This window comes from Labrus mixtus, chromosome 3 (assembly GCF_963584025.1).
Source record: "Labrus mixtus chromosome 3, fLabMix1.1, whole genome shotgun sequence".
Lineage (NCBI taxonomy): Eukaryota > Metazoa > Chordata > Actinopteri > Labriformes > Labridae > Labrus > Labrus mixtus.
Genome location: NC_083614.1, coordinates 22,445,094 through 22,470,045, shown reverse-complemented (window position 1 = coordinate 22,470,045; position 24,952 = coordinate 22,445,094). Strand labels below are relative to the sequence as shown.

The 24,952-nt window shown below is 41.0% G+C and overlaps 1 protein-coding gene across 4 annotated transcripts in view; it reads right to left on the bottom strand.

Moving 5' to 3' along the window:
• camsap2a (calmodulin regulated spectrin-associated protein family, member 2a) overlaps nucleotides 1-24,952 on the bottom strand; it is a 45,499-nt gene that overhangs the window by 8,074 nt on the left and 12,473 nt on the right. For 2 of the 4 annotated variants that reach the window (XM_061033814.1, XM_061033816.1), the window contains exons 3-12: nucleotides 20,292-20,453; nucleotides 18,573-18,656; nucleotides 12,090-12,122; nucleotides 10,849-10,990; nucleotides 10,224-10,363; nucleotides 3,836-3,932; nucleotides 3,544-3,640; nucleotides 3,166-3,197; nucleotides 2,970-3,039; nucleotides 678-2,793 (exon numbers count right to left, since the gene is read on the bottom strand). In XM_061033814.1, the coding sequence (XP_060889797.1) occupies nucleotides 678-2,793; nucleotides 2,970-3,039; nucleotides 3,166-3,197; nucleotides 3,544-3,640; nucleotides 3,836-3,932; nucleotides 10,224-10,363; nucleotides 10,849-10,990; nucleotides 12,090-12,122; nucleotides 18,573-18,656; nucleotides 20,292-20,453 (2,973 nt within the window). The remainder of the gene's footprint in view (nucleotides 1-677; nucleotides 2,794-2,969; nucleotides 3,040-3,165; nucleotides 3,198-3,543; nucleotides 3,641-3,835; nucleotides 3,933-10,223; nucleotides 10,364-10,848; nucleotides 10,991-12,089; nucleotides 12,123-18,572; nucleotides 18,657-20,291; nucleotides 20,454-24,952) is intronic. The other 2 variants (XM_061033818.1, XM_061033817.1) reach the window with 1 other exon arrangement.

Below are 24,952 nucleotides of genomic sequence, written 5' to 3'. Positions count from 1 at the left end.
GTGAACAGCCTTAGCTCATCCCAAAGCACAATCTTCCTTCACGATCTATTCAGGTCTTCTCCAGCCTCTCGTTTCTACAGCTGTGCCTGAATTATTCACAACAGCCCCAGTTTTATGACCTACATCGACGCCCAGACTCCAGCTAGCAGGATATCTTACAACTCAGAACTGGGAAGATGACAATGGTCTCAGAGGGCATGTCTTCCTGAACCATTCATGATTTCATGTTAAAAACAAGGGTAGTTCATCATGAAAAAACAAACATGGCCGTCTAGTGTTTTGGATGTTTTCACCTTTTTTTCTTTAATTGCAGTGCTGCATTTTGAGGTATCCAATGGCTCAATCTGGTTGCTACAGACTGTTGATTCTATAATTTACATTATTTTTGAATTGATTCTTTATGATGTTTTTTTACAATCTATGGTCTTATTGCCAGAGTTTTTCCTTGTTTGCCTTTCAAGATTATTCTGTAGATTACATCCAGTGTCAAGTCCGAAAAAAAATCAATTTGAAACCAAGAAGGTTATCTAATATTATTTTTAACTGTTGGAGTTATTACAACTAGAAAAAGTGCTACATGTATAAACAATATTCAGATAAATTAAAGTGTAAATAACTAAATTAAGGTTTCAGTTTTCACTTTGTGTAACAGGGGGACAGTTCAAAGAACAGCCTACCTTAAAGAAGAAACCACGACACATCTTCTGATCGTTTTCCAGGCCTTCCACACCCTGCTGTAGCTCCAGATCATCATCAAGTGTCAGATCCTCCAGGGGCTTTACTACTGACAGAGGAACCTCGATCAAGCTGCTCTTGACTTGGCCTGAGTCGTCCTGCTGGGGAGGAATCTCTGTAGGTGTCACCGTAAAGGTCTCTACCACAGGGTGGGCCAGGACCTCGGGAACTGATGACCTTATGGAAGGTTTGCGATCTGATGTCGGAACATTCTGCTCAGCTGTTTCCAAGCCAGCGCATTCGCCGTACACCTCTGTTTCCTGAGGTTTGGATGAATTTTCTTCAGTTTGTTCTCTTTTGTTCTGCAGGTTGGGGGAACTAGGAGGCGTGTTTGCTACACATATATTGGTAAGCTCTGACTCTGTCTCCTTGTTGTTATCTTCATTTGAGGCAAACGTTGCTAGATTGATGGTTTCTGGTTTCTCCCCCATGTAAACAAAGGAACTCAACAAGGGCTGGCAGGGAGAAAATCTGCGCAACCTAGGGATGCTGTCAACAGACTGAGGGGCAGTTAGGACTCGATTGTAAGGGGCGAGCTTCAGTTCACTGGGACGTACGGTGCGAGGATTACGTGAGTGGAAGGAGGCAGATTTGCGTTTGATGCTGGTTGGGGAGCGATGAGTTGAACGAGGGGAGTCGGCTGGAGAAGAGGGTCCTGAGGATCGTGTGACAGCTCCGGCTCGACCGTGTTTCTGTGGTGATGGGTTGGTATGTGTGGCAGGGATTACCCATGCTTGCTGATGTTGTTGCTCCCTCATGGCCATGATCACTTCCTGCTGCTGAGCCAACCGCTGCATCTCAGTCTGAAGGAAAGCTAACGAATGGTTGAGTTTGTCTATAGAACGAGTATACTCAGTCAGATCTCCCTCGGTTGGCTGAACATGGCTTTGCCCACCTTCCTCTCCCGAACCCGGTGACTTTGTCCAGCAGGAGGCTGTGCCGCTTTGCTCTGCCCCATCAGGCGTGTCTGCCTTGCTCCTCCCAAATTTAAAGGCAGGACTCGCGCTTGCTGCCTTGCCTTCTCCGTCAGTTTTCCCTCCCTCCTCTCCACTTGCAGCCCCATCCCCTTTTCTTTTAACCACATTGAGAAAGGCTGAGTGGCCCATCTTCTGTCGATGTCTCGTGAAAGCAGCCTCCACTTTTTTCTTCTGCGCTTCGATGGCTTTACGTTTCTCCTCTAGCCTCATCCTCAGCTGTACCATCTCTGTAGCCATGACCTGAGCAGGGTCATTTGGTGGGAGTTGTACAGGTGTGGGTGAAGCTTTAGCAGTGAGGGGAGGTGGGGTTTGTTGATGGATGGGGCTGTGCTCAGGGGTTGGGGCCCAAGAGACAGATAAAGGAAGGCAAAACTCAGAGCCCTCAGGAGTGGTCTTGAGGGAGCTGCTGCTGCACCTCCCTGAGTCTGCCGCTGATGGACTGTGTTTCCTAAACTTCTGTTCTGCAAAGCTGGTCATCTTTACTCCTGAGGGGGATTTGCTCTGACTGCTTGTGCAGGGGCTTGGAGTGTCCATATCGAGGTCCATGTTCACAGAACAGTCCTTTAGGGAGGAATCCTCATCCAACATGTCTTCTGTTCGGATATGGATGCCAGTGTCAACCTCGGTTGTGTCTGTAGTGCTCAGAGGCCCTTTGGACTCTGACTCTGACACTGGCTCCAAGCCGTCAACACCAGCCCTGTGGCCCTGACTGTGCAGAAAGAAACCGCTGTTGATCCCCTCGACAGGGGGCCTATTTGGGCTGTGGATGATCTGCAGGGCTTCCTCAATGGAGGGAGTAGTTGCCATGGCACTTCCATGCCCGTTGGGGTATGCGCTCATACTGGGCTCCACACCAGCCAGGCTGTCTGGGCAGCCCTCCTCCTCAATGCCGATACTCTGACCATTCACTGGCTGGAAGGACAGGTTACGCTTCATTCCTCGGGGCAGGTGCTGGACCCTGAAGCCAGAACCATCATCCGTGCTGACGGACCTGACCATGCCACGCGTGGAGGACAGAAGGGCAGTGGCAGAGTCATCTTTGTTGAAGGGGATGTCGAAAGACACTCCATAAGGCCCAGACCTTAAGAAAAATAACAACAACACATTTTAAAAGGCTATTTAATGAAAACAGAATCGGATCTCAGAGCATCTCTTTCCGTTCTTTTCGTTTGCCTTAACTTCCAATGTGATAAGACATTTCCTTGGGAATTGGATATTTAACAAGCAGCCCATAACCTTGACAGCAATATGACCAACCTTTTCTCCTTGGGCCAAGTGCCAAGGTTGCCATCAACAAAGGACATTGAGGTCGACCTCTTGATCTCTCCTGGATGTCACATGACCGCAAACAAGATAAATAAAACAGAGGTTGTATTAACACGTTTTGATTTGATGATATTATTATCTAGTTGTACTATTTCAGAATAGAAAACAACACGCAAACACAAATCACCTGAGTTCCTTGGCTGTGGTCGGAGGGGCAAACTACAGAATGAAAGAGAGAGAGAAGAAATTGAATAACATAATCCTCAAATACTTTTCTATTGTTCCTCTTAGTTGTAATGCTTAGAGAAGGAATTCACTTTGCAAGTTATCTCTTCTTTCTTTGGGTAAAATGCTCTTATCATGGAGTTATAATCACAAGTTCTTCCTTTCAGATCTTTCACCACTGAGCCCACACCACATCTGGCCTCAGAGCAAATCCTAGCACATCTTAAGCCCATTACATTACATACAATGACATAATATCAGCGTGAGACAAGAGGCACCTTTGAGCTGTCCTTTTATTGATCTCTCTGAACTTGAAATACAATCATTTGAACTACTGTACCTGGGTCTTTCGGGACTCGGGGGTCTTTCCATGAAGCTCCTCTTTGTTGCTTTGGAGATGGGGATGGCTGGAATATTCTTCATCAAGGATGAGTGCTCTGAAGGGACACAACAGAGACAAATAATCTAACTTTGTTTACTCCATGAAAAAACTATAAACTATAGGTAAATGTTAATGTTGTGGAAAAAAGAAATACACCATTAATTGAAGCACTTACGACCGACTCTTTTGACACTACACTTCTTTATCAATGTCTGTATGATGATATTTATTGTATGAATTTCAGACTTGCCTGTGCCTTCATTGTCCAGCATTCTTGGTTTCACAAAAGATGGCTTGACCACCTCAAACCACCAGAACAGCTCTGCCATAAACACCAGGTAGTTATTCTGTGGAAATAATGACATAAGAGTAAGTTTAAATACTTTATATAAGATCACATGAAATAACTCAGAATTAAAACAAGCATATCTCTTGTCAATGTATTCATACTACCAGTTGCCATATGATTACATTGTACCTATTCCTCCAGTAGGTGTCTCTGCGAACCCTTACAGAGCACCTGAGGTGATGGGTATGATATGAATCTTCCAGCTGCACATTAATAATTCACTAACTTAATTTCACAGAGTATCCTCTTAAGAGGGGATTGCTTCGTAGTACAACCTACAGCAGATTAATTTGCAAGGGGATCTATGTTCATCAGCCTTTTCACCAAGGTATTTTGAATGAAAAGCAACATTTCAGTTCAGTTAACAAAAAATGTCTTGTCTGACTTAGAGAAGGAGGCAGACTTTCACACTGTTCAAACCCTTGTTAGCTTAGCTATTGTGACGAACATGATGGCTTATGTTGGATAAGCTAATTTGCCAATTACATTATACTGTCAGTGGTACCTGTGGTAGAAGAGAGGAGTGATTAAGGCATTAACCTAATTTATAAGATCCAGGTCAGTTATTTTTTGCTGTTCTCAATCACCATCATGCCATCCACCAGAAAACATGAATTTGATTGGCTATGGCATTTTGAAGGGATCTTTGACACTGCTTTGTAAGGCCAAGTCCACTTTGAAATAAGGTCAATGTATAGTTGGTTCTCAGAGTGCTTGAAGATGTATACTTTTCAAATATTCATCCTATGCTTTTATTTCAATGCAGTTACGCCGGTGTAGTTGAAGTGTCATGTAAAAAGGCAAAGGATGATTTAGATCCTCATATCCAGATCCTCCTGTCAAAAACAAGATATGTAGCATTGAGAAGTTAATACAGCCCCGGCAGATTGTTTTCACTTTCACACATTTAAAGAATTGCCATTGAATCAAGTATCGTGCCATATTTGGGGCTTCTGTAGTGATCATGCCGGCACTCTCTGACAAAAGCACATGTGCATACATATGCAAAATGAGTGCAGTGAGGCTGGGACGACCTTGAGAAAACACACCCCCTCCCCGCCCTCAGTCCATGCTCTCCAGACAAAGACAATGCTGCATGGCTCAGCTCTAAAGATGCCTGATTCACCTCATCAGCAACATTTTTGCCATGCAGCATACACACAAAAACCTACACAACTTACCCCCCCCTCCCACCCACCCCCCCACCCCCCCACCCTCCCGCTGCAGCCCAAAAGCACACCAGGAGGGGCAGAAGCAATTAACACCAGAAGCAGTGGTTTCCCTTGGGTGGTACTGCACCATTTTACCGTCACTGGACCTTTCTTTTGTTTTTGAATTACATCAAAGCTGCAAACCTGTGAGAGGATTGTAGTTCCTACAGTGATCTGATGTGTGAAGCTGTTATGCACATAATTACAAAGTGGTTTAAGTGACGCTTACTTAATTACTAAAACATTTTTAAAGTGCAGTGATCAGCTGCTTACTACAATTTCAAGTAAAAAAAAAAATAATAATATTTAACATCTACTTTAAATCTATGTTTTCAGTGATATTTATTTTTCCCTTATTATAAGCCTGGGGTTAAATAGCTCTTTAATATCACGTTTACAAAGTTATATACCAAAATTATTGTTACCTGAACATGATTCGGCTTGCAAAGTAATCCTCAATTGGTCAAAAAAATGAAGAAAAAAATGGAAAAAAAAGAAATAGAAAAGACAAAGATCTCCTATCGTTCACCCAGCAGAGATTGGTGGCAGAAAGCCCAACCTGACTTCCCTCTTCCCATCTGTCCGACTGACTACTACAGACACACCAGGTGTGAGTGTGATCCCTTAATACTCTCCGTCAGCAGTCGCACACATTCGCACACATCCCTTCACAACCAACCACAGCACCACCAGTACGCCGACCTTCCTGTTGACTGGCACTAGTACCCTCTGACGGATATGCAGCGCTGCCAAATCCGGCTGATTGGAGATTTGGAGTGCCAGTCTTAGGATGAAGACAGCATCCAAAATGGTGATTACGAGAAGAGATCTCGGGGGTTAACGAAGGTTGCGGTTGATCTATTCTACAGGTTCAGGCACGAAACAGCTCATCCTGCATGTTCTGCACATGCACACATAAATATTTAAATTTAGTGGCAATGTGAAGCCTCAAACAGCACTCAATAGATCGCAAATAAACAACCAACAGATTACGGTATCCAACTCAGCAAGACACTATGCTCAGACTCGCTGAGCATTCACTGGGTATTAGTGTCAACAATCATCAGGCCAGAGGGTTGATTATAGGATGTAGGTCCTGCAGCCTGCCAGACAGACTCACTCCAGTCTGGAAAACCCCACTCTCTTGATTTACTGCCAAGTTTACCAGACCTCCTTGACTTTCTTGCACAAAAGCCCTATACTTAACATCATGTTTTTTTAGGTTAAGAAGAAAATCTACTGAAAAAAAAAAAAAAACATCCACAAACTTGATACTTAACATTGCAGAACTTCAGTGCAGATATTGATGAAAAGACATTTAGACACTGAAAAGAAGCATCAGTACTTGAACGTCACACGATCCTCTTAACCTGCTGGTGGTCTAGGAGGTGAGGCTTATCCCGGAGCATGACTCACTGCAAATCACTGTCAACTAATGACTTAAGTGCAATGCAGTTCTGTGTTTTTAAAACAAAGAGAGGGACTAGTCTGTGTTTGACTTTGTGACACATAATTTATTCAGACCTGGTTCATTTTTTTTTTTTTTTAGATGAGCCACACGGTTGAATACTTTCCCCTGGTTTCTGACTGTGTAGTCAAACTATGGAGAAGCAAAAAGCAGACATAGGAATATATAAAGGCAGGGGGAAAATTAAGGCAGCTCATGAATTAAAAGTCAGTGTGTTAATTGCCTTCCAGCGAGGCAACCTCAGCATGTCTGCTTCAAACCTCCTGGTAAAAAAAGAAGCAAACGCTGGCTAAAAGCCCAAAGCTGCTGTATTTTATTTCTCCTCCTTGGATCCACAGATGGAAATGTGGATGTGCTGTGAATTAATTAAATGAAGAGCTGCTAAATGGGAGGAGGTTGACGTGATTTACTAGTGTGGCATCCATTAGGAAAGGATGTCCCTTAATTAATGTGTGTATTTTATTTCTTTGGGGGTTGGGTGCTTAATTCAGGTCTATTGTCTCTTATAGAGACAAACATATATATATAAGGATGTAGACTTCAACAAACATACAAACATTCAACGTGTTCCTTTTTGTAGGGTCTTTGGTACTTTGAGAGAGAGGGGAACAGATGCCTCACTCTGTTGGTTTTGTGCACAGATCTCTACACATTCAGGCACAAAGAAGTAAAAGGAATCTGACACTGAGGTGCTAGACAGACTGGTGTGTGTGTTTCTGTGTGTGAGTGACCACATACACAATGTAATCAGCTGTCAAATGTTAGGCACTTAGTCAATAATAAAAGTTATTATTGGTGGCAGCCTTTATTACATAAGGGTGTTTTTTTTTTTTTTTTTTGCATTTTTGTGGAAAACAAAATCTGCATGCCTCAGTTTTTATTATTTTTATTTTACACCAAATAGCTTTTTCTTTCTGAATAGAAATCTTCCGTCGGATGGAGTGATCCGCAAATGACCACTTTTCACTAACTGTGATATTTATAATGGTGTCTGTGCCTCTGTGTGTATGCTTTAGTGACAAACATGTCTAAACACATCATCAAGTCTCTCATTCTCTCTACCCCCCCCCCCCCCCCCCAGTCTGTTCCATCTAACTGCTTCCAGCTTTCTGTTGGTGTGAAGTGTTAGCACTCCTCCTCGTCTCTTCTCCCCTGTTCACATTTTCATCTGCATCAACACCGCTCTCATGCCCCTGCCCGCTAAATGTCTCGGCTCAGGTTTTATAATAAGGTCTCTATTAGTATGACGGGACCCGACATACACAACATGCTGCCTGGAAACTGGGTCAAGGTAACTGAATCTAACTGGTTCTGTACACAGTTCTGGCTGCACTCTCAGGCAATAACTCAACAAAATTGGGATATGAGTTTATCCTTCGTGAAATCAGGGTCAGCAAAATACAGCTGGTGCTGCCTGGTTCAAACACGCAGTTATGTTTTTTTTTTTAATGTTTTTTTTATGTCTTGTATCAAGTCGATGTGTGTGGTCTTTGGGCTTGGAGTGCTTTGAGCTTGATTTATAAGTATAATTTTACTCATGTATATCTATAATAATAAAACATATGAATGCTGCAACGCTTACTGACCACCTTGTCTTTTTTCTATATTCTAATTTGCACCAACTATATGCAAAAACAACAGATTTTTAAATCAGCGTAGCTTGTACAGTATGTTGCTTTTTATTCAGTTTAGTCAGTCTGTTGTTGTTTGTCCTTTCAGTAACCTGTCTGCAGTGTTTGCTGAAACAACAGTCTCCATCAGAGGACATGCTGAGGCAGAGTCAAAGTCATTCAGACACATCAACTCTTTTTTTTTTTTTTTTTACTGCTTATGCGGCTCTCAGGCAAACCCAGTGAGATGGTCACACCAGGGCTAAATATAGACACACTGCACAGATTGAAGCTACTCTAAAGCACCAAATGAATAGTGATAAACCATCTTTGTGGTTTGTTTTGCCTTTTGTGTGGCAAGATAGTGACTGTGGCTGTTTTTGGATGTCGTGGGATTTATGGACTCCAGCGGCTGCAGGAGCTTTTGGATTAAAAAGGTTTCTGCATGGTCAGACAAGTAAAACATATGAACACAGCTAGAGCATTATTTTTGGGAACTAACACCTTTTACTTTTAGACATAATGCATGAAAAAAAAAAGCACGTGTTTCACAAACTCGTTTCTCATAAACCCTCAGACACATTTTCTTTAAACAAAAACAAGAGCAAAGGACAAGTTTGAGGAAAAGAAAATGAGCTGTTGAGAACTGAAAAGTGGCCCTGACCAAGACAAAACCCCAAACTGAAACCATGTGGAAGATCAAAACTAGTAAAGAGTTGTGTATTACTCGTAAGAGGAGCACCACACCAGTATGTGCAGCATTTGTACCAGTCTTATTTAACCTTTACATGTTTTCTTTTGGTAGAGGAAAGAAAACTAGGGCAGGGGGTAATTTTCAGTCGAAAAAAAAACACGTCTTATGGCAGAGGCAGCAACTTCACACATAAATATACCAAGAAGTTGCAATGAATCATCTCACATCAGCAGCAGACAGCTTTGAAGCTGCACAAAGAGACGTGACACTGACTTTAGAAGAGATATATTGGCCTGAGCAGAAGAATGGAGGATATTTAAACCATGTTACCAGTAAAGGAGAGATGAAGAGTTAGTCAGTGAGAGACAGAGTGACAAAGACGATAACTGATCGACACAGCGAGACAAAGTATGACTAGAGAGAAAAGTACAAAAGGAGTAAGAATTAAACAAGAAATAAAAGGACATGAGAAAGGAAAAAATGAGACAAAGTTATAAAGTTAATTGGAGAAGGAGATTTGGGGAGGAAGTAAAAGGAAGGGGAAATCAAAGAAGGAAATTAATAAAGAAAAAAAGGAAGCCTGAAAAAACACATGCAGGCATGTAATGACAGGAGGCTGAGCACAGCTCTCTGAGCTTGTGGTGGTGAGGACAGATAGTTTGGATTGAATGGTTTTTCCACAGCATGACTCACCACACAGGCCTACAGAGCTGCTCAATTCTCCTTTCTCACTCACCATATGGTTTTCTAATCTGTTTCATCGTAAATAATTCATGAATGAACGACCACACAGAGGATTTGGAAACAATCCTTGACATAAGTACAAGTCGACATCTTGATTTGTAAATGTAAACTAAGACTTGATATGACTTCATGGTTTATGAAAAAGAGTCACTCCTTTCTGCTGGCAGACGCTGGGCACATTTAAAATGCTGCGTTTCAAAAAGTCTGTAATTCAGCAGTTTGAATTCCCACAGAAACTTCTCCAAGACTTTTATATATTGACTGTAAAAGAAATTTATTGAGGGGAGAACTGTTTGGCAGACACCAACCCAACTTCCCCAGAAGTCTTTGAAATGATCTTTATGATTTGTTAGCCTTTACTCTTAGAAAAGTGGATTAAAATGTACTTTATATATTCATTTAACAAAACTATGAAAAATAAAACAACAATAAAATAGTCTGCAAGAAGAAATAAACTGTGACTGACTTCCAATTTTGAATAGCAAGTATCCAATTTTGTAATAGAGACACTAAACGTTTGGGCTGAATGCAGCCTGGTTAGAGTTGCAGCCAGAAGCCATACCTTGATAGTGGAGGAGGCGTACAGCATGTCCTCCAGGCTGAAGTGGCAGCAGCTGCTCAGGTTGTCTTTGCAGAAGTCCTGAATGAGCTGCAGGTTGTAGAGCCGATCAGCCAGCGTCATGTTCTCCTTCAGACAGACATCTGGGAAGAATGGGGGAGCCATCGGGTGTCAGGGTCAGAGACACATCAGTGTTATTGTTAATGTGATGGTTATAAAAAAAGCAGACCTCTTGCTGGTGCTGATGTGGTTTAAGATCTGTGCTTTAAAAGCATAAGGGTGTATGAATGACCAGCCAATCAAAGTTGAATGTCATAAACCTGTGGGCGGAGCTGCAATGAAAGGGTGAGTGATCTTTTGTCTGACTGAGTGTTCCGCTGAATGATTGTCTTTGTTGGTCCTCACTGTCACACTTCATTAACAAAGTGATGTGATTATGTTGCCTGATCATTGATCTGTTGAGTGAGACATTCAGAGGTCAGGGTCAAAATGAGACCTCCAAGCACTGTGACTACAAGTTTTGGAAATTAAAATCTGAGAATCCCCCTTTTTTTTTCTGTGTGTGTGTGTGTGTGTGTGTGTGTGTGTGTGTGTGTGTGTGTGTGTGTGTGTGTGTTTGTGGGGTTACCGTCTAAAGGTAGCAGCTCAGGGCAGTAGAAGTGCAGCAGAGCACCCAGGGCTGAGCCGTCTGTGCTGTCTTTCAGCAGGTTGTCCACAGGGGGGATCCAGGGAACCAGCTGGGTCGACGTCTGCTCCTTCCTGTAGCGAGCCTGCAGATCATTAAATACAAACAATCAGGAACCTTACCCTGTTTACATATATCCTACCGACTGAGCCAAACATGTCCTATAGTTTCCTTTTCAGTCATTAAGTGGAATGTAATTGTGCAACAGCTGGTTCTTTAGACTTTTTAAAGCAACTTCGACTACTTTCGGACACATCGAGGCTTAATTACTCATATGTGACGGTGACTGAATGAATCTGGGGCCTAGAGCGTTTTAATTGTTGAAAAGAAACAGACATAGTGAGCCCACTATGACTATCAAAATAAACCTGGGGTAAATATCACTGTTTCAACAAGACAACTGAAGTGACTCACTGACTATTCTCCCAGATGATGACATCTTTGTTAGGCCTAGTGGTATGACATTTGAATGACATTGAATTTTTAATTTAATGAAGAATGAAAACTGTCAAAATGTACACATCAACTGGATTTTGAACCAACCGGCTGCAGCCGTGATTGCAGCCCAATGGACTAATAATAAAGATGACTTTCTACTCAAACACACACAGTGTTACAAAAGGCTCTGTAGTGAGAACTGGCACAGAGACGTGGAAACAATTACATGCCAAATGCTCTCAACCATCCCATCTCTAAAATTGATTTCCAATAAAATTAAGCTTTTTTCCATTTATTTTTGGCTAATCCCTTTAGTGATTCCTCAGGGGTGCCTTTCTACTTCCACGGACAGGGAGCTTCACATTAGCAAACAGAAGGACCATGGACTTCAGTTGACCTAAACTCGTCCTACACCGCAGTTCATACAGACGGTAGAGATTTAAGGGCAATTCATTTATAAAGCAATTCTATAAAAAGGTGAAATAATTTTTGTTTCAGCTCCATTCCAGGATTTTGTGTAGTATATTTAGTAAGCAGACAACTGAATGGAAACAACAAAGGTAAACAAGTGTTAATCTGAACTGAAGGAGAAAGAGAAAAGCTGTGTTTATGTAACAGTGAAGTCACAGGTTGATGTGCACATGTGACAACATGATGGAAATCAAGACGCAGACAGGCAGGTGGACAGAGAGACGGTCACTATGGATACACAGATGAAAGAGCAAAGCACTGATTAGTTGACTTACAGGCACAAGCTTCATGTACCACTTGGTTGGAGACTGCAGCGGCACAAGAAAAAAGAAACAGACAACAAAGAACAACAAAGACAAACCTGTTAGTGAGATTAGTTTGTAATGCGATTAGTTATAAAAGGAACGACATGACAGCAGCTGTGGGATCAAAGGAAGAGAACCTGTGCGTTATTGAGCAGGTAAGAAAAAGCAGCCCACACATCCCCTTTAAGCCTGAAATTCTGTCCTTCTCAGGCGTTTGCTTCCTATTCATCCACAGAATAAGAGTTTAGTCATCTGCAGAACCAAATATAGACTGCTTTGGGGTCACCAATTTTCTGTCAAATAAAATGGCGCTGTAAATAAAAAGTAAGCAACACGGAAGAAACATTTAAAACCCTGTATGAAACATATATAAGAGCTTCATGGGATCTGTAGCAATGCTTTAATGGAAATTAGGAAATGAGTGCTATCAGTTCACAGAATACGTTTCTTTATCTGTGGACACCATTAAAAAGCTGCAACTGGAATTAAAAATGAATTCATTTTGTGATCAAACCGGTGATCATTTGGTAGCTGACCGTGCCCTGGGAAGATCACATGGAGGAGGCCTATACGAGAGGAAGCTGGCTAAATACCGGGAGTTGGTGGAGCAGTGTAGAGAGCGAGGCTGGCGGGCTCTTTGTGAGCCGATTGAAGTGGGCTGTCGGAGGTTTGATGGGCGCTCTTCAAAGTTACGGGAACTGCGAAGACTAGGGCCATAGGTTCCATCACTAAAGCCGCAGAGAAAGCCACCCAGTGGCTTTGGATAAAGAGGGCGAGCCCGTGGATTGCTGCTGCTGGAATCCAGGACATGATCAACCCCGGATGAGTCAAATTGGTGAGAGGGTCTTACAGTATGTTGAAAGACCCGAAACCCCGCAATGTCCTCAGGAACATCACTGAGGATGCATCCCAGCGCATCCTAGAGATGTATCTTGAAAACTAAAAACTAAAGTTTGACAAAATCGCAGACTATCCTCTAATGCTCACTGACACATGATGCGAACTGAAAAATAAGCCTGAGTATAAAGAGACACTTTGTGGCACTTAAATAATCTGTAGATTTACCGTATTCTCTCTAAAAAGAAGGGAAGCAGCTGAAAGCCTTCAAGGACAACAAAACAATCCCACAGTATAATGTAAACCAACCTGTCAGCTACCCACTGACAATGTAAGCTGCAGTTCAGGGAGAAGACAGGCTTGCCTCAGTTAATAGATAATTCCCACACTACCCAGAGAAGCATCAAAGAGCCAAATGTGAGTGCTGCTCAAAATGGCTTGCAAGTGCTGAACTTCAAAAGGGGCCTTTAACGAAACCCCTACAATAAATAATAGAGACAGAAAGAGGAGTGTAACTTCATCTTTAGTGTTTCCTGATGTGATCAATGACACAGTTCTCTGACTGCTAATTTGAGTCACCAGTTAGTCTAATGTCATCATACTAACACACCTGATTAATCTAATGTATAAACCATTAGGAGGTCAGTTTGATCTATTTGCTTGTGAATAGACACAAGAGCAACAAGAATGAGACTCTCTACAGGGAAGAAAATCTGCTGAGGTTTGGGAATCATATTAAGGTTAACTCTTATTTAATTAAAGAGCATTGGCAGATAAGTTACTAATAGACTTACCGGTAAGTAATTACCTATGATCCAAAATCTCTACTCCTCTTAGGAGTTATTTATTTTAGTGGTGATTACAAAGAATGATGTAACAGCTACCCTATGCTCTTACTCGTTCCGACAATGTTGTCATGGAAGGAACGTCCATGTACTCATATTTTAAAGGTTATTTAGAATATGTGTACTTTACAGGTTTTTCATAAACATACCTACTGAAGTAAGACGTAGAGGCCTGACCTCAATAAATATTAGTTTTAGTGCACTGAAGTCAATGACATAAGAGAGGGCATACACTGGGACAGAGGGAGATAAGCTCTGCCCACACTTTGTCTCTTAAGGCCAAGCACCCCCCAAAACATGACCTCATAAAGTCGAGACAGATATATTAGCCATGTTGAACATTTGTATGACGCGCGGGGAAGCAGGACATGAGACACGGATCAGACTCTGAGTTAAGATCATTTTTTCTGGCTGTCATTGACATTCAGTTTCTATAAATGTAGTATCAGAAATATACCTTCTGTACCAAATGGCCTATAGAGGGGTCAACCTGAAGTCTCACAGGAAAGGACTTCTGAATACACAACTCTCTACACTACTGCCCAACTTTAAGGAAGAGATGAAGGCGATGAAGGCTGTCTGCATCTAAAGTGATGATCTAAGACTGTGGGCTAAGCAGGGTCAAACAGAGTCTGAAATCTGTTATAACCACCAATCAAACCCCCACGGAGAGGCTCCTTCATCCATCATCGCCTTATTGAAGAGACACACACACACACACACACACACACACACACACACACACACACACACACAGACAGACAGACAGACAGACAGACAGACACACACACACACACACTGTAGCTATGTCTATTATGTCTATGTACCCACACATGCACCCTGCCTATCTCCACTTCAATCATCCTGGCTGCCACTCTCTCTCTCTCTCTCTCTCTCTCTCTCTCTCTCTCTGTCCCTCAAAGTTCACCCTGTGAAGCCCAGACATGTCTGGTTGATCTGAAGCTCAGCCTTTGCAACTTAAAAACATTAGTCCTCTCTTCACTGACCCGACGATGACTTTTCAGCGTTTTCACCCCACAAAACCCTCACGCTCAGGGCAGTACAGTAGGTTAAACTAAAAACCCACGGTTGCCCTGGTGAGTTCCTCAGTGTCTTCCCATGAGGGTGAGTCGTCTCTCCGACTCTGAAACAAAAGCTGCCTGCGTGACTCACACTGCAGTCATCCTGCAAAGGGGGAGGTCATAGGCAGGTGGGGAGGGATGGGGCTGCTAAACATCAGCAAAAAAACAGAAGTGCACTAGTTTTTGCACATCAGTGCAGTTTGTTGCTTTGTTTTCTTTGTCTTCTTTTCACTAAATGGTTTTTTTTTTGCTCCTCACAAAGACTGACGCTTATTACTCAAAAGTTCATTAAGCTTTTGAAACACTGTTTCTTTACCTCATACCAACCAACTCATGTCTAATGGAGGGTGATGCTAATTAAGTAAGTTTAGCCCGTTGGTTGAAGCATGCACCCTATGTGCAGGGTTCAAGTCTGACCCTCACCGCATGTCAACCCCCACTCTCTTCTCCCTAAGTTTCCTGGCTCTCTTCACTGTCCTAATAAAAGCACAAATGGCCCACAAAAAGCAGAAAAGGACATCTAGGGACTCTTATGCTAAGGCTTTGTTTGGCCTGAATAAAAAGGGGAATAAATGAGTGTGTTTCCTCTGAGTCAGAAAGATCTAGAACATTAACATATGCTAAAAAAATTCAGAAAGTACTGCAACTGTTTGTCCACTTGCCAACCAAACAAAACCTATTTTTGATCTGTTTGCAAAGGAAGAGGAGGCGAAGAGAAAGTCGGAGAACGATGACTCACTGGGTCCAGTAGAAATGATACTTAAAATAGCATTTATAACCAATAGGCTCATGTAAAAAAAACACTGATGGACGCAAAGTCATTGTTATAATCTAATAGACAAGACTGCAAGCTGTCTTTTATGCAACACTTCTCTGACAGTGCAAGACCTTGAAATTGGCGCCAACTATTCACATCAGTGTCCCGACTTAACATGCCAAATTGCCCATGCAATTTAATCATCAAGTTTACTCACAAATTTAAAACCAGATTCTCCTTGTAAAATCTTTTTAAAGTTTGAGGTGAGAAAACCACAGACAGAGACAGAATCTGTCTGTTTGAGAAGCTGCAGGCTGACAAAAGGGTTCATAAATTGATCTGAAAAAGTACAACTTTATTATAAGTGACCATAGAAACCATCCAGACACGCTTAAACTCCTCCACAGCACACACACACACACACACACACACATCTGTGTGAGCTGCCAAGGGTAAGGGATGATACTGAAGGGCCAACTCTAAAAGGCTCAGGGGCAAAACAAACAAGACATGGGAACACTTCATGAGCAGCCACGCTTCAGTCAGAGACACAGGGAAGTGAGCTGAGAACACAACAACAACAAAAAACAACTATTGTAACTTCAGTCATTTAGTTCTGGAAAAAAGAATCTTGTTAAATAAGCATTAAAAAAGTTTGACGCTGAAATGACTTTTTTTATGCAACTGTATTCATGAGGGACAGCTGAGGCATGCAGTGCCGCGTCTGCACACTGACCGGTCGAATCAGCATCAAGCACACAAGTCTGCACAACCCTAGGACACACATACACACACACACACACACAGACACACACACACACAGACACAGTTCCATTTCAACGCTCTGCAGGCTAAAACACAAGGGACAGAGTTTGAGATATTTTCCCTTCGGTAACTTGTCTAACTCTCTGAACATTTCTCCAAAGCAACATCACTGGCAGAATTATGTCATGGTGTGTCGACCGTGACAGAACTCAGGCTAGGAAAGGATGCATAACCCAGGAGGAGGGGAGAGGAAGTGTCTGAGTAGAGATCAAGGTCAGGGAAGTGTAGAAAAAAGGGAAATTAATGAGTTGCACAAAAGGGGGATGAACTGCTAATGAATTAGAGCTGAAATCTCTCATGGTTATCTAATGTGTGTTGAGGGGGTTCATGACTTTCAGGGGGTCAATAAAAGTTGCTAAAAAAAAACACAGTAACATAAAAAAACACACAATGGTTGCTCTTCTTTCTGAAAAACAAAACAAAAAAACTGCTAGTGAAGCAAAAAAAAAAAGGACATCACATTCTGAATCAAAGTATGAAATATTGCAATAACGACAATGCAATAAATAAACACAAATAAAAATGTATTTTAGCTTTGCTAGCTATGCTATTCATGCAATACCTGTGTTTGCTATTTGTCCCCGGTATACAAAAAGTGGATTTTTTTCACCACTAAATCGGCAAATAACGGTAATTTAAGGGTATATGATATCTGAGCTTCACCTGACTTTATCAAAAAAAAGGTCAAATGTACACATGGTGAGTGAGTGAGAGAGAGAGAGAGAGAGACAGAAAGAGAGAATTGCTTGTTTTACAAGTATTAAAGAGATAAATCCAGAATGCTCACATTGTGATAATGGTGAAATTGTGATTATTTGTGCAGTCCTATGCCCACTATGGCCCCCCATTGCTATATCAGTTGCTTTCAATGGAGTCATAAAAATGCTCCGACTAAATATTTTCACATAAATGTCCACAATAACACATCATAATGTATACAAAATATAATATTTGAGCGGCTAGTTCTCATGAAGCCATACGCTTCTCATTACCTGTACTCTGCTGAAGTACTCTCTAAGAAAAAGATTATTCTTTCTGTGTTCACATTTTATGTTCATTTCTTCAGAATGATTTCTACACAATAAAGCACAGCAAAGAAGGACAGAAAAATATTTATCTTATCCAGCGGTCAGTTTGCATTTCTATGTGCAGGTGTTTTGAAGTAAGAACTCGATGCTGATTCAATTAACGTCATTGTACTCTGTGAAGTGAAAGCTGACAACACAGAAAATGATAAACAGTTGAGATCATTATACCCCATACACCATTTTGTCATTAAAATTGATGCAATATTGAAAAAGGAATTTGTGCCATGTGTGTTCTTGACATTTTGTACTCACACATTAGACGCACTCATGCTGTCTAATGCCCAATTCTGAGATTTTTTCGTATCAACAAATATCTTTACTTTATTTGCTTCAAAATGATTTATACCCACCAGTGTCATATTACATTACTCAGTGGATCAGTGAATAATTTAGTGCAGATGTAGCGTCAAACTACAGAATCCAAACACAGATGACACAAATATACAGCACACACACACACACACACACACACACACACACACACACACGAACGCACACACACAGTGTCTTCTTCTAATAGAACTCTCTGCTGATACAAGAGTCAGTTATACAACACATTTGGACAGCAGGCAGCACCCTGACATGGGTGACCTCACACTAAATGACGGCCCGCCTAATTAGATCAGATCTGCTGGTTAGGGCACAAATGAAGAGAGTAAAGCTTATATTTTTCAGGATGACAAACTGGCTATGATTTAAGAGATTTGGCCAGAATTCTCTCATTAAATAAACACAGATCAGCAAGCCAAAGCTTTGACATATGTGAGTGATTTTCCTCGATGGTAGAGACTTGAGGGGTTTCAGATATGTCGCGGAAACTGGCCCTCGATATTAAAGTGACACAGAAGTCTTGGACTGGTGTCTGTCGCTCTACAGTAAAATACTGTGATAAATAAAGTGAAGCCAATGATTTCACTTAGCTTGTTTGCAGCAGTCCAGTCAACTGGTGACATCTGTATGTTCATGTGTAGTTAGTGTGTGTGAGAGAAGAAAGGAAAGGAAAGAAGAGAAACACCCACCCGAGGACTCCCTGCAGGCTCGTTGCTCGGCGTTTCCTTCTTCCTCTGCTCCTGGACTAAGAAGTCTTTCAGATACTCGTTTATCTGACAGAGAGAGAAGACACACGTGATTCAAACTCTTTGAGCGAGCAGAACTCAAAATAGGTTCAGAACAAGGCTTAGACTTCATCTTCAGCTCAAAATAATAGGAATACAATACAAAAGGAATAGCATCATGTTCAAACTGGAAGTTTGCGCCATAAAGGTAGAGACGTTGGAGTTTTTCCAATTGTCTAAAACATTTAAATTGGATTGTAATCTGATTCATCTCAAGTGGAGTGGAGTTAATAATGAAAATCTCACATAATCCTGAACTTTGGACAGTTTGCTTGTACGGTATGTCTCTTGAAGTTCAAACAGATCGAAGCAGGTTTTAGCAGTTCAAATTGTGAATTTGAGACTTTTTGGAAAACAGAGCGACTCCAGCAGAGAGCCATATGTCTGACCAGCACGACTCCATGACCACACCTGTTAGCTATTGTGAGTGTGTGTGTAAAGCTTAGAGCTGGCAGCAGCACAGTGTTCCTACTAAAAGAATGTAAACAGACAGGGCCCTGCAGCACTGTATGAATAAGTCAAAGCCATCTGGACATTAATGCTGTGTCAAAAAATCACCTCTAGTAAAAAAGTCCAAAGGCTGATTTACACAGTGTATCCAAGTTCATACATGTAGTAATATATCTTTTCCTAAACATCATTTTTGCCTATACAAATGTGATTTGTATATTAAAGTTATTCTAGTTTGGAACTGAAACAAAGCTGACTGACTGACCACAAGTGTTACAGTTAAATGTTTTAATCTAGCTGATTTAGTGGATACTTTGATCTGATTCATGTTGTTATGGTTAATGGCATTTCATCCTAACATAATGGCTTTGAGTAACGTTAGCCGATGTAAACACTTTTTTTCATACATACCATACTGTTTACTGTTTGTCCTCAGAAGATAAAGGTCACAATGAAATGCAAATTCAAATAAATAAAATAATTTTTCTGTGATGAGCCTTTTTGAAAATGGTAAATGGTAAATGGACTCGAGCTTGTATGGAGCTTTTCTAGTTTTCTGACGAAGCACCGGGAGTAATTGGGGGTTAAGTGTATTGCCCAAGTACACATCGGACATGTTGCTCAACCTTCTGGTTGAGAGACAACCAGCCGCCCCAAACATTACTGATAATTTAAATAAACAAGGGTCAGTCGTATTTAGACACTTCACCTCAAAAACATTCTGTGAAAAGGTTATAAAGGCAGTGAATTTAAAAAAAAAAATGGAACAATCCCACCTTTATATACCCAAGAGGATGTTTTCTTATGCGCTGAGTTCATCTGCACATGCCATATGTTATAACCTCAAGGCATGTGAACAAAGTGTTACACATATAACAGATTTGATGGTATCTAGGTCAGAGTTTCTCATGGTAATACCTTGCAACCCCACTGTGCACTGAAAAATTTCAAAGCCCATGATCTATGAGCCCAACATGGGAAATATGGCTCCGGGGAAGGGTATGCACATCACCTCGTGTGTTGTACAAAAACGTTGTCTGCTCGTTGAACAGATACTAAACGAGGCGATGTATTTCAGTCTATGATGTGGTTCAACTCTTACTGGTTATAGCATTCAATGTGTTTTCTTAGATAGTTACATTGTCAATGGAAATAACCCAGAACAATACACACCCTGTTGATCCAGGTGGCCACTGCGTCGTCCGTGTCGTAAGGTGTTTCCACCTCAGGGTCAGAGGATGGATACTGACGGATGCAGGTCATCACCTTCTCCACGCTCACTGTCTCCACCGTGTATGCCATCATCAGGGTGTCAATCATTGCCAGGTGAGCACTCTGGAACAGAAGACAGAACAAAGAGAGGTCAGGTAGACACATAGGTTTGTTTCCTGCAGATTGTACATTTGAAGTATTTTAGCTACTCTGCTTGTTCATTGTGGATTTACGATACAGTAGTATAAGCATCCATATATACCACAGTCGTGTAGTACCAGCTTGGTCAAGATAAGAGAGTGACAGAATCTGGATTACACATGGGCCTATTTATAAAAAAAGCATGTTTAAACGTTACATATTGCAGACAAAGCTTAGAACATGTCGGGTCCTCTGAGACGGAGAATGAGACATGAAGAAGCTAATTGAAGGTAACTGAGCTAAACTGTGAACAGGTATCTGAGTAGGTTAAAAAAGCTCTTAAAACTATGATAATGTGATCCCATACAATATGATAAACTTTATTGCCCCTCATAAGCACACAAATTTGTCTTGGACTCCAGTGCTGCTCACAGTAAGCTTGTTGAACATAATATTCTAGGTGGGTTGGGAGCAAAGCATTGAATGGTCAGTGATTAATAGTATTGGACTCTAAATCCTTTTTCTCCCTCGTACATCTGAGTCTTCAGTCAAACATTCCCCCGTGGCCGTTGCCCTGGAAACAAGTGCATTCTTCCCTTGTTACGAGACCCACTTTGCTCACAGAGACTGCCAGCCCTTACGAAGCCTGAATAAGACATCTTCCTGACAACACAGAACAATGAATAGAGTCTGGGTCCATTATAAACTGCTCCTCTCATAATTTAGACTGACTGGAGGGGTTCGGTTTAGAAAAAAACTACAAATACAAATCCATCACATTTTTGGAAACATAAGGAACTTGAATATTTACAAGTCCTTTCCTGCTTTCGTGTCCTTAACTTTCGTGTCCTTAACTTTCATGTCCTTGACTTTCGTGTCCTTCTTTTCATTTGGTAAGTCTGTGGTTGATCACAAGTTATTTTAGTATTATGCCAGAATTGAACACAACTAGCAGACTCCATTGAACAATACTTACGGCATATGTTGTGACTAACCCTAGACTTTGGCTCTGCTTTCAAGAGGAGCTATGAGGACATTTTTTATTTCCTTTTTGGCATTTTAAAGCAAACAATAAGTAGAACTGTGTGAGAACAAGTATTTATATGAAAATATGCAAATATGTTTACACATATTAGTATTATTATTAGTATGAAGTAGGTAGTAAAAAACGCATTCATTCCAATATGTAAGAGGACTGATGCCATACCTCAATCACTCTTTTTTCAAACCGATATGTGTTCTGTTTAATAATTATCTGCAATTATTTGTTTTCATTATTACAAAATACCTTACCTTTAAAATATCTCATCATTACCTATAGAACGTTGCTAATTGCCTATACCAAAATACTTCTACATTACAAGACTATTCATTGGTCTGGGTTCTGAGTACTAATCAAAGCAATGAATACAAATAAGATTAAAAGGAAACTGACTTGAACAAACAGCAACGTGAGAGTAATTTTACATGTATTACTGAACAGGATAATCACAGGAATCTTTACACAGATCAGCAGTGTGAGCATCTGTTAATATCACAGATACTCAGTCAGTTAGGTTGTTCCACTTCTGTTAGAGAACTATACATTTTTCAATAAAGCCAGTACATTTTCTAAATTATTTCTGTAATGTGTAGATGTCAGAAGATGAGAATCCAGGCATAGAAAGACTTGCAGCAAATGATTCAGACAGTTAAAGATGATTTCCATTTGTGTGAGTTGATTTAAGGATGTTAGGGCACTCAAACTAACAGATTGTTTTGGGGTCTAACTTGATTTGAAATGTATTCCAGGATCACAGTCTTCAATCCTAGCTGACTTTTCTTAAATGGGCATTAGCTTTTTAAAATCCCTTAAACCAACGTGTCCATCCTATGCCACAGCAGGGACATTTGATACGTCCTCCGTCTGCAGCAAGAGACTCCCAGGGAGTAGGATGTGGTGTTAGATGAGGTAACAGAGAAAGACTTCAGACATCAGAGACAGTTTTTCACTCGTCCTTGAAGACTGACTGCTAATGAGTCCATGCTAACTAGCTATGTTACATCATGAAACAGCTGCTATGTTATGAAAGGCAAGTTCAAAGCTACAAAGAATGAATCATTATTTGCATAAAATAATTTTCCGGGTTAAAAAAAAAAGACAGACTGAAACAGGGCTTCTGTTCTTTATACTCATGTTTCTTTGCATCACACAGATGCAACACCTATTTCAGGAAGACGCTGTACTGACATGTAACTTTCATTTGCATTGAGAGTGGTAACATAAGCTAAATGTGAAAAAACTTAAAAAGCTTAGGTTTGTGCTTTTTTTTTTGGCTCTTACTTTTTTTTTTGGCTCTTACTTAGCTCCCCCTATTAGTCTTTCCAATGGATGGAGCACCAAATATTTATACTTGAGCAGCAGCCTTTTCCATGAGCTCACCCAATTAATCAGTACTAAATTGAAAGAGGCCCCTTGAAGATGTGCACCAGAGTCGGCGGAGAAAAACAAAGGATTTAAAAAGCACCACTCAAGGGTTTAATGATGGAAGTGATGTTGATGAGCTCGTGCTGTTCCCCCACTCTAACAACCAAATGTGTCATTTTATGCTAATGGCAAGGCAGAAGACACAAAAAGCCAGAGTTAATTGTTAAGTGTTTGGATCCTTTTAGTCTACTCAATATGAAATCAAAAGCCATTTGCACTAGAAATATTTAGTTACTCCCTTGTTGTACAACAGCTGGTAGTTGAAAAACGAACATCAATACTGAAAAGCTTTCCTCAAAATGTAAAATATGGGAATGTACAGTCAATGTAAGCATGACATAGTAACATTTGTGTCTATAGTTAGACGCTAAAAATGCATTTTTGCTCCGAGATGACATCCTTGTGTGAAATTGCATTAGCTTAATGTCTAATTTCCTCTATCTCTGATCTGGCACCCCCCGCAGCAAACCAATCTCATTTAATAATACACTGCCAAGACGTTTCCTATTGGCCTGCATTTAGCCTGTCCAAACAGTACTAAACATTATCCCAGAGACACACAAGCAGCCAAACACAAACATCCTGTTATCAGTCTGTGGAGCAGTAACACATCTGGCCTGTACTCCCTCAACAGACGATCAACCCAGGGCAAAAGTTAAAGAGGCAAAGAATCCAACATCTTTCCTTAAAGGCCTCTTTCCTCTCCCCCTCATGCCGAGCAATTTGAGGGTGTATGTGATTAGCATCTGCTGTGTTCTGATGGGATAAAATGACAACAAGGGAAGCTAATCTTGTTTGCTGGACGACAGACCTGCAGACTCTAATTATACTGAACAACAGGCCATTCTGTTGGAGGAGGATATTGTAGAACCTATGCACCTTATGAAGTGATAAAAAGGTACTATTTTTAGATGTCAGCAATAAGTGCTTTTCTGATATAATAGTGCCAGTGTGAATCACAAGGTTTGACAACCACCAGTCAAAAAGAGTCATTAAATGGATGAAGAGAGCAGAGGAGAACGATGAAGATGGAGGAATGCAGTTTATTCAGAGTCAGGTTCACCTAACATCTGATAATGCATACTGCTTCTAATTTCTAGAACAAATTACAACTTAATCTATTGTGAAATAAATTCTTGACAGTATTACGGACTATTTCAAACTCTCCAATATTAACTTAAATCTAAAAAAACCCGTACAGTATAACCAGGGACCACAATAAACCATCATTATCATAACTTTAGTGAACATTGTTTAAGTCATCAGTCCTATATTATAATTCTTGGAGTTAGCATCAATTCATTAATTTGACCTTCTTTCACACAAAAATATTTATTCAAACATTTCACAATTAGTTGCCTTTATGCGTTAAATGTGCTATTTCAATAAAGTAGCCTTGCATTGCCTATTGCTACTTCAAAGCTTCAAATCTGATCTGTAACATATCTGCCCAAAATACGCTGCAACTCTCTCATAGACAACATTCAATATCAATATGACTGACTGTTTTATTAACAGACAGACCAAAACAAAATCTGTTTATCAGATGACCTTATAATTGAGCTTATCTCTTTTCTTGCTGCATCAACACAGGTGCTACCTCCTCGGTCTCTGTGAATACATGAGGAAAAAGCCTCTTTAAAGGCCCCCCCCCTGCAGTCAGTGTTCATGAAGCATGCATATACGGAAGATAGTGTGCTGCTGAGAAACGTTCAGCAGACGGTCAGGATCAGCTGACCATGTGTAAATGTCATCTGAAAGCTTGAAGGAGGCGATGTGGAGTGGGAGAAGAAGAGAGCGAGGCCGAATAGAGGTAGATCCTTCAGTGCCCAAAGAAAGAGTTAGCCTTTCTCATTAGACGAGAGCTGCCTGTCGTTTGTCATAAGGCCGTTTCTCTATAACATCCTCTTATGTCATGTGACACGTTTTCTAACCTTTCGGACATATGCTTTCTTTCAGCGTTGCTTTACTTTATGTTCCTACATCTGCATGTTTCCATACCTAGGAGCTGCCC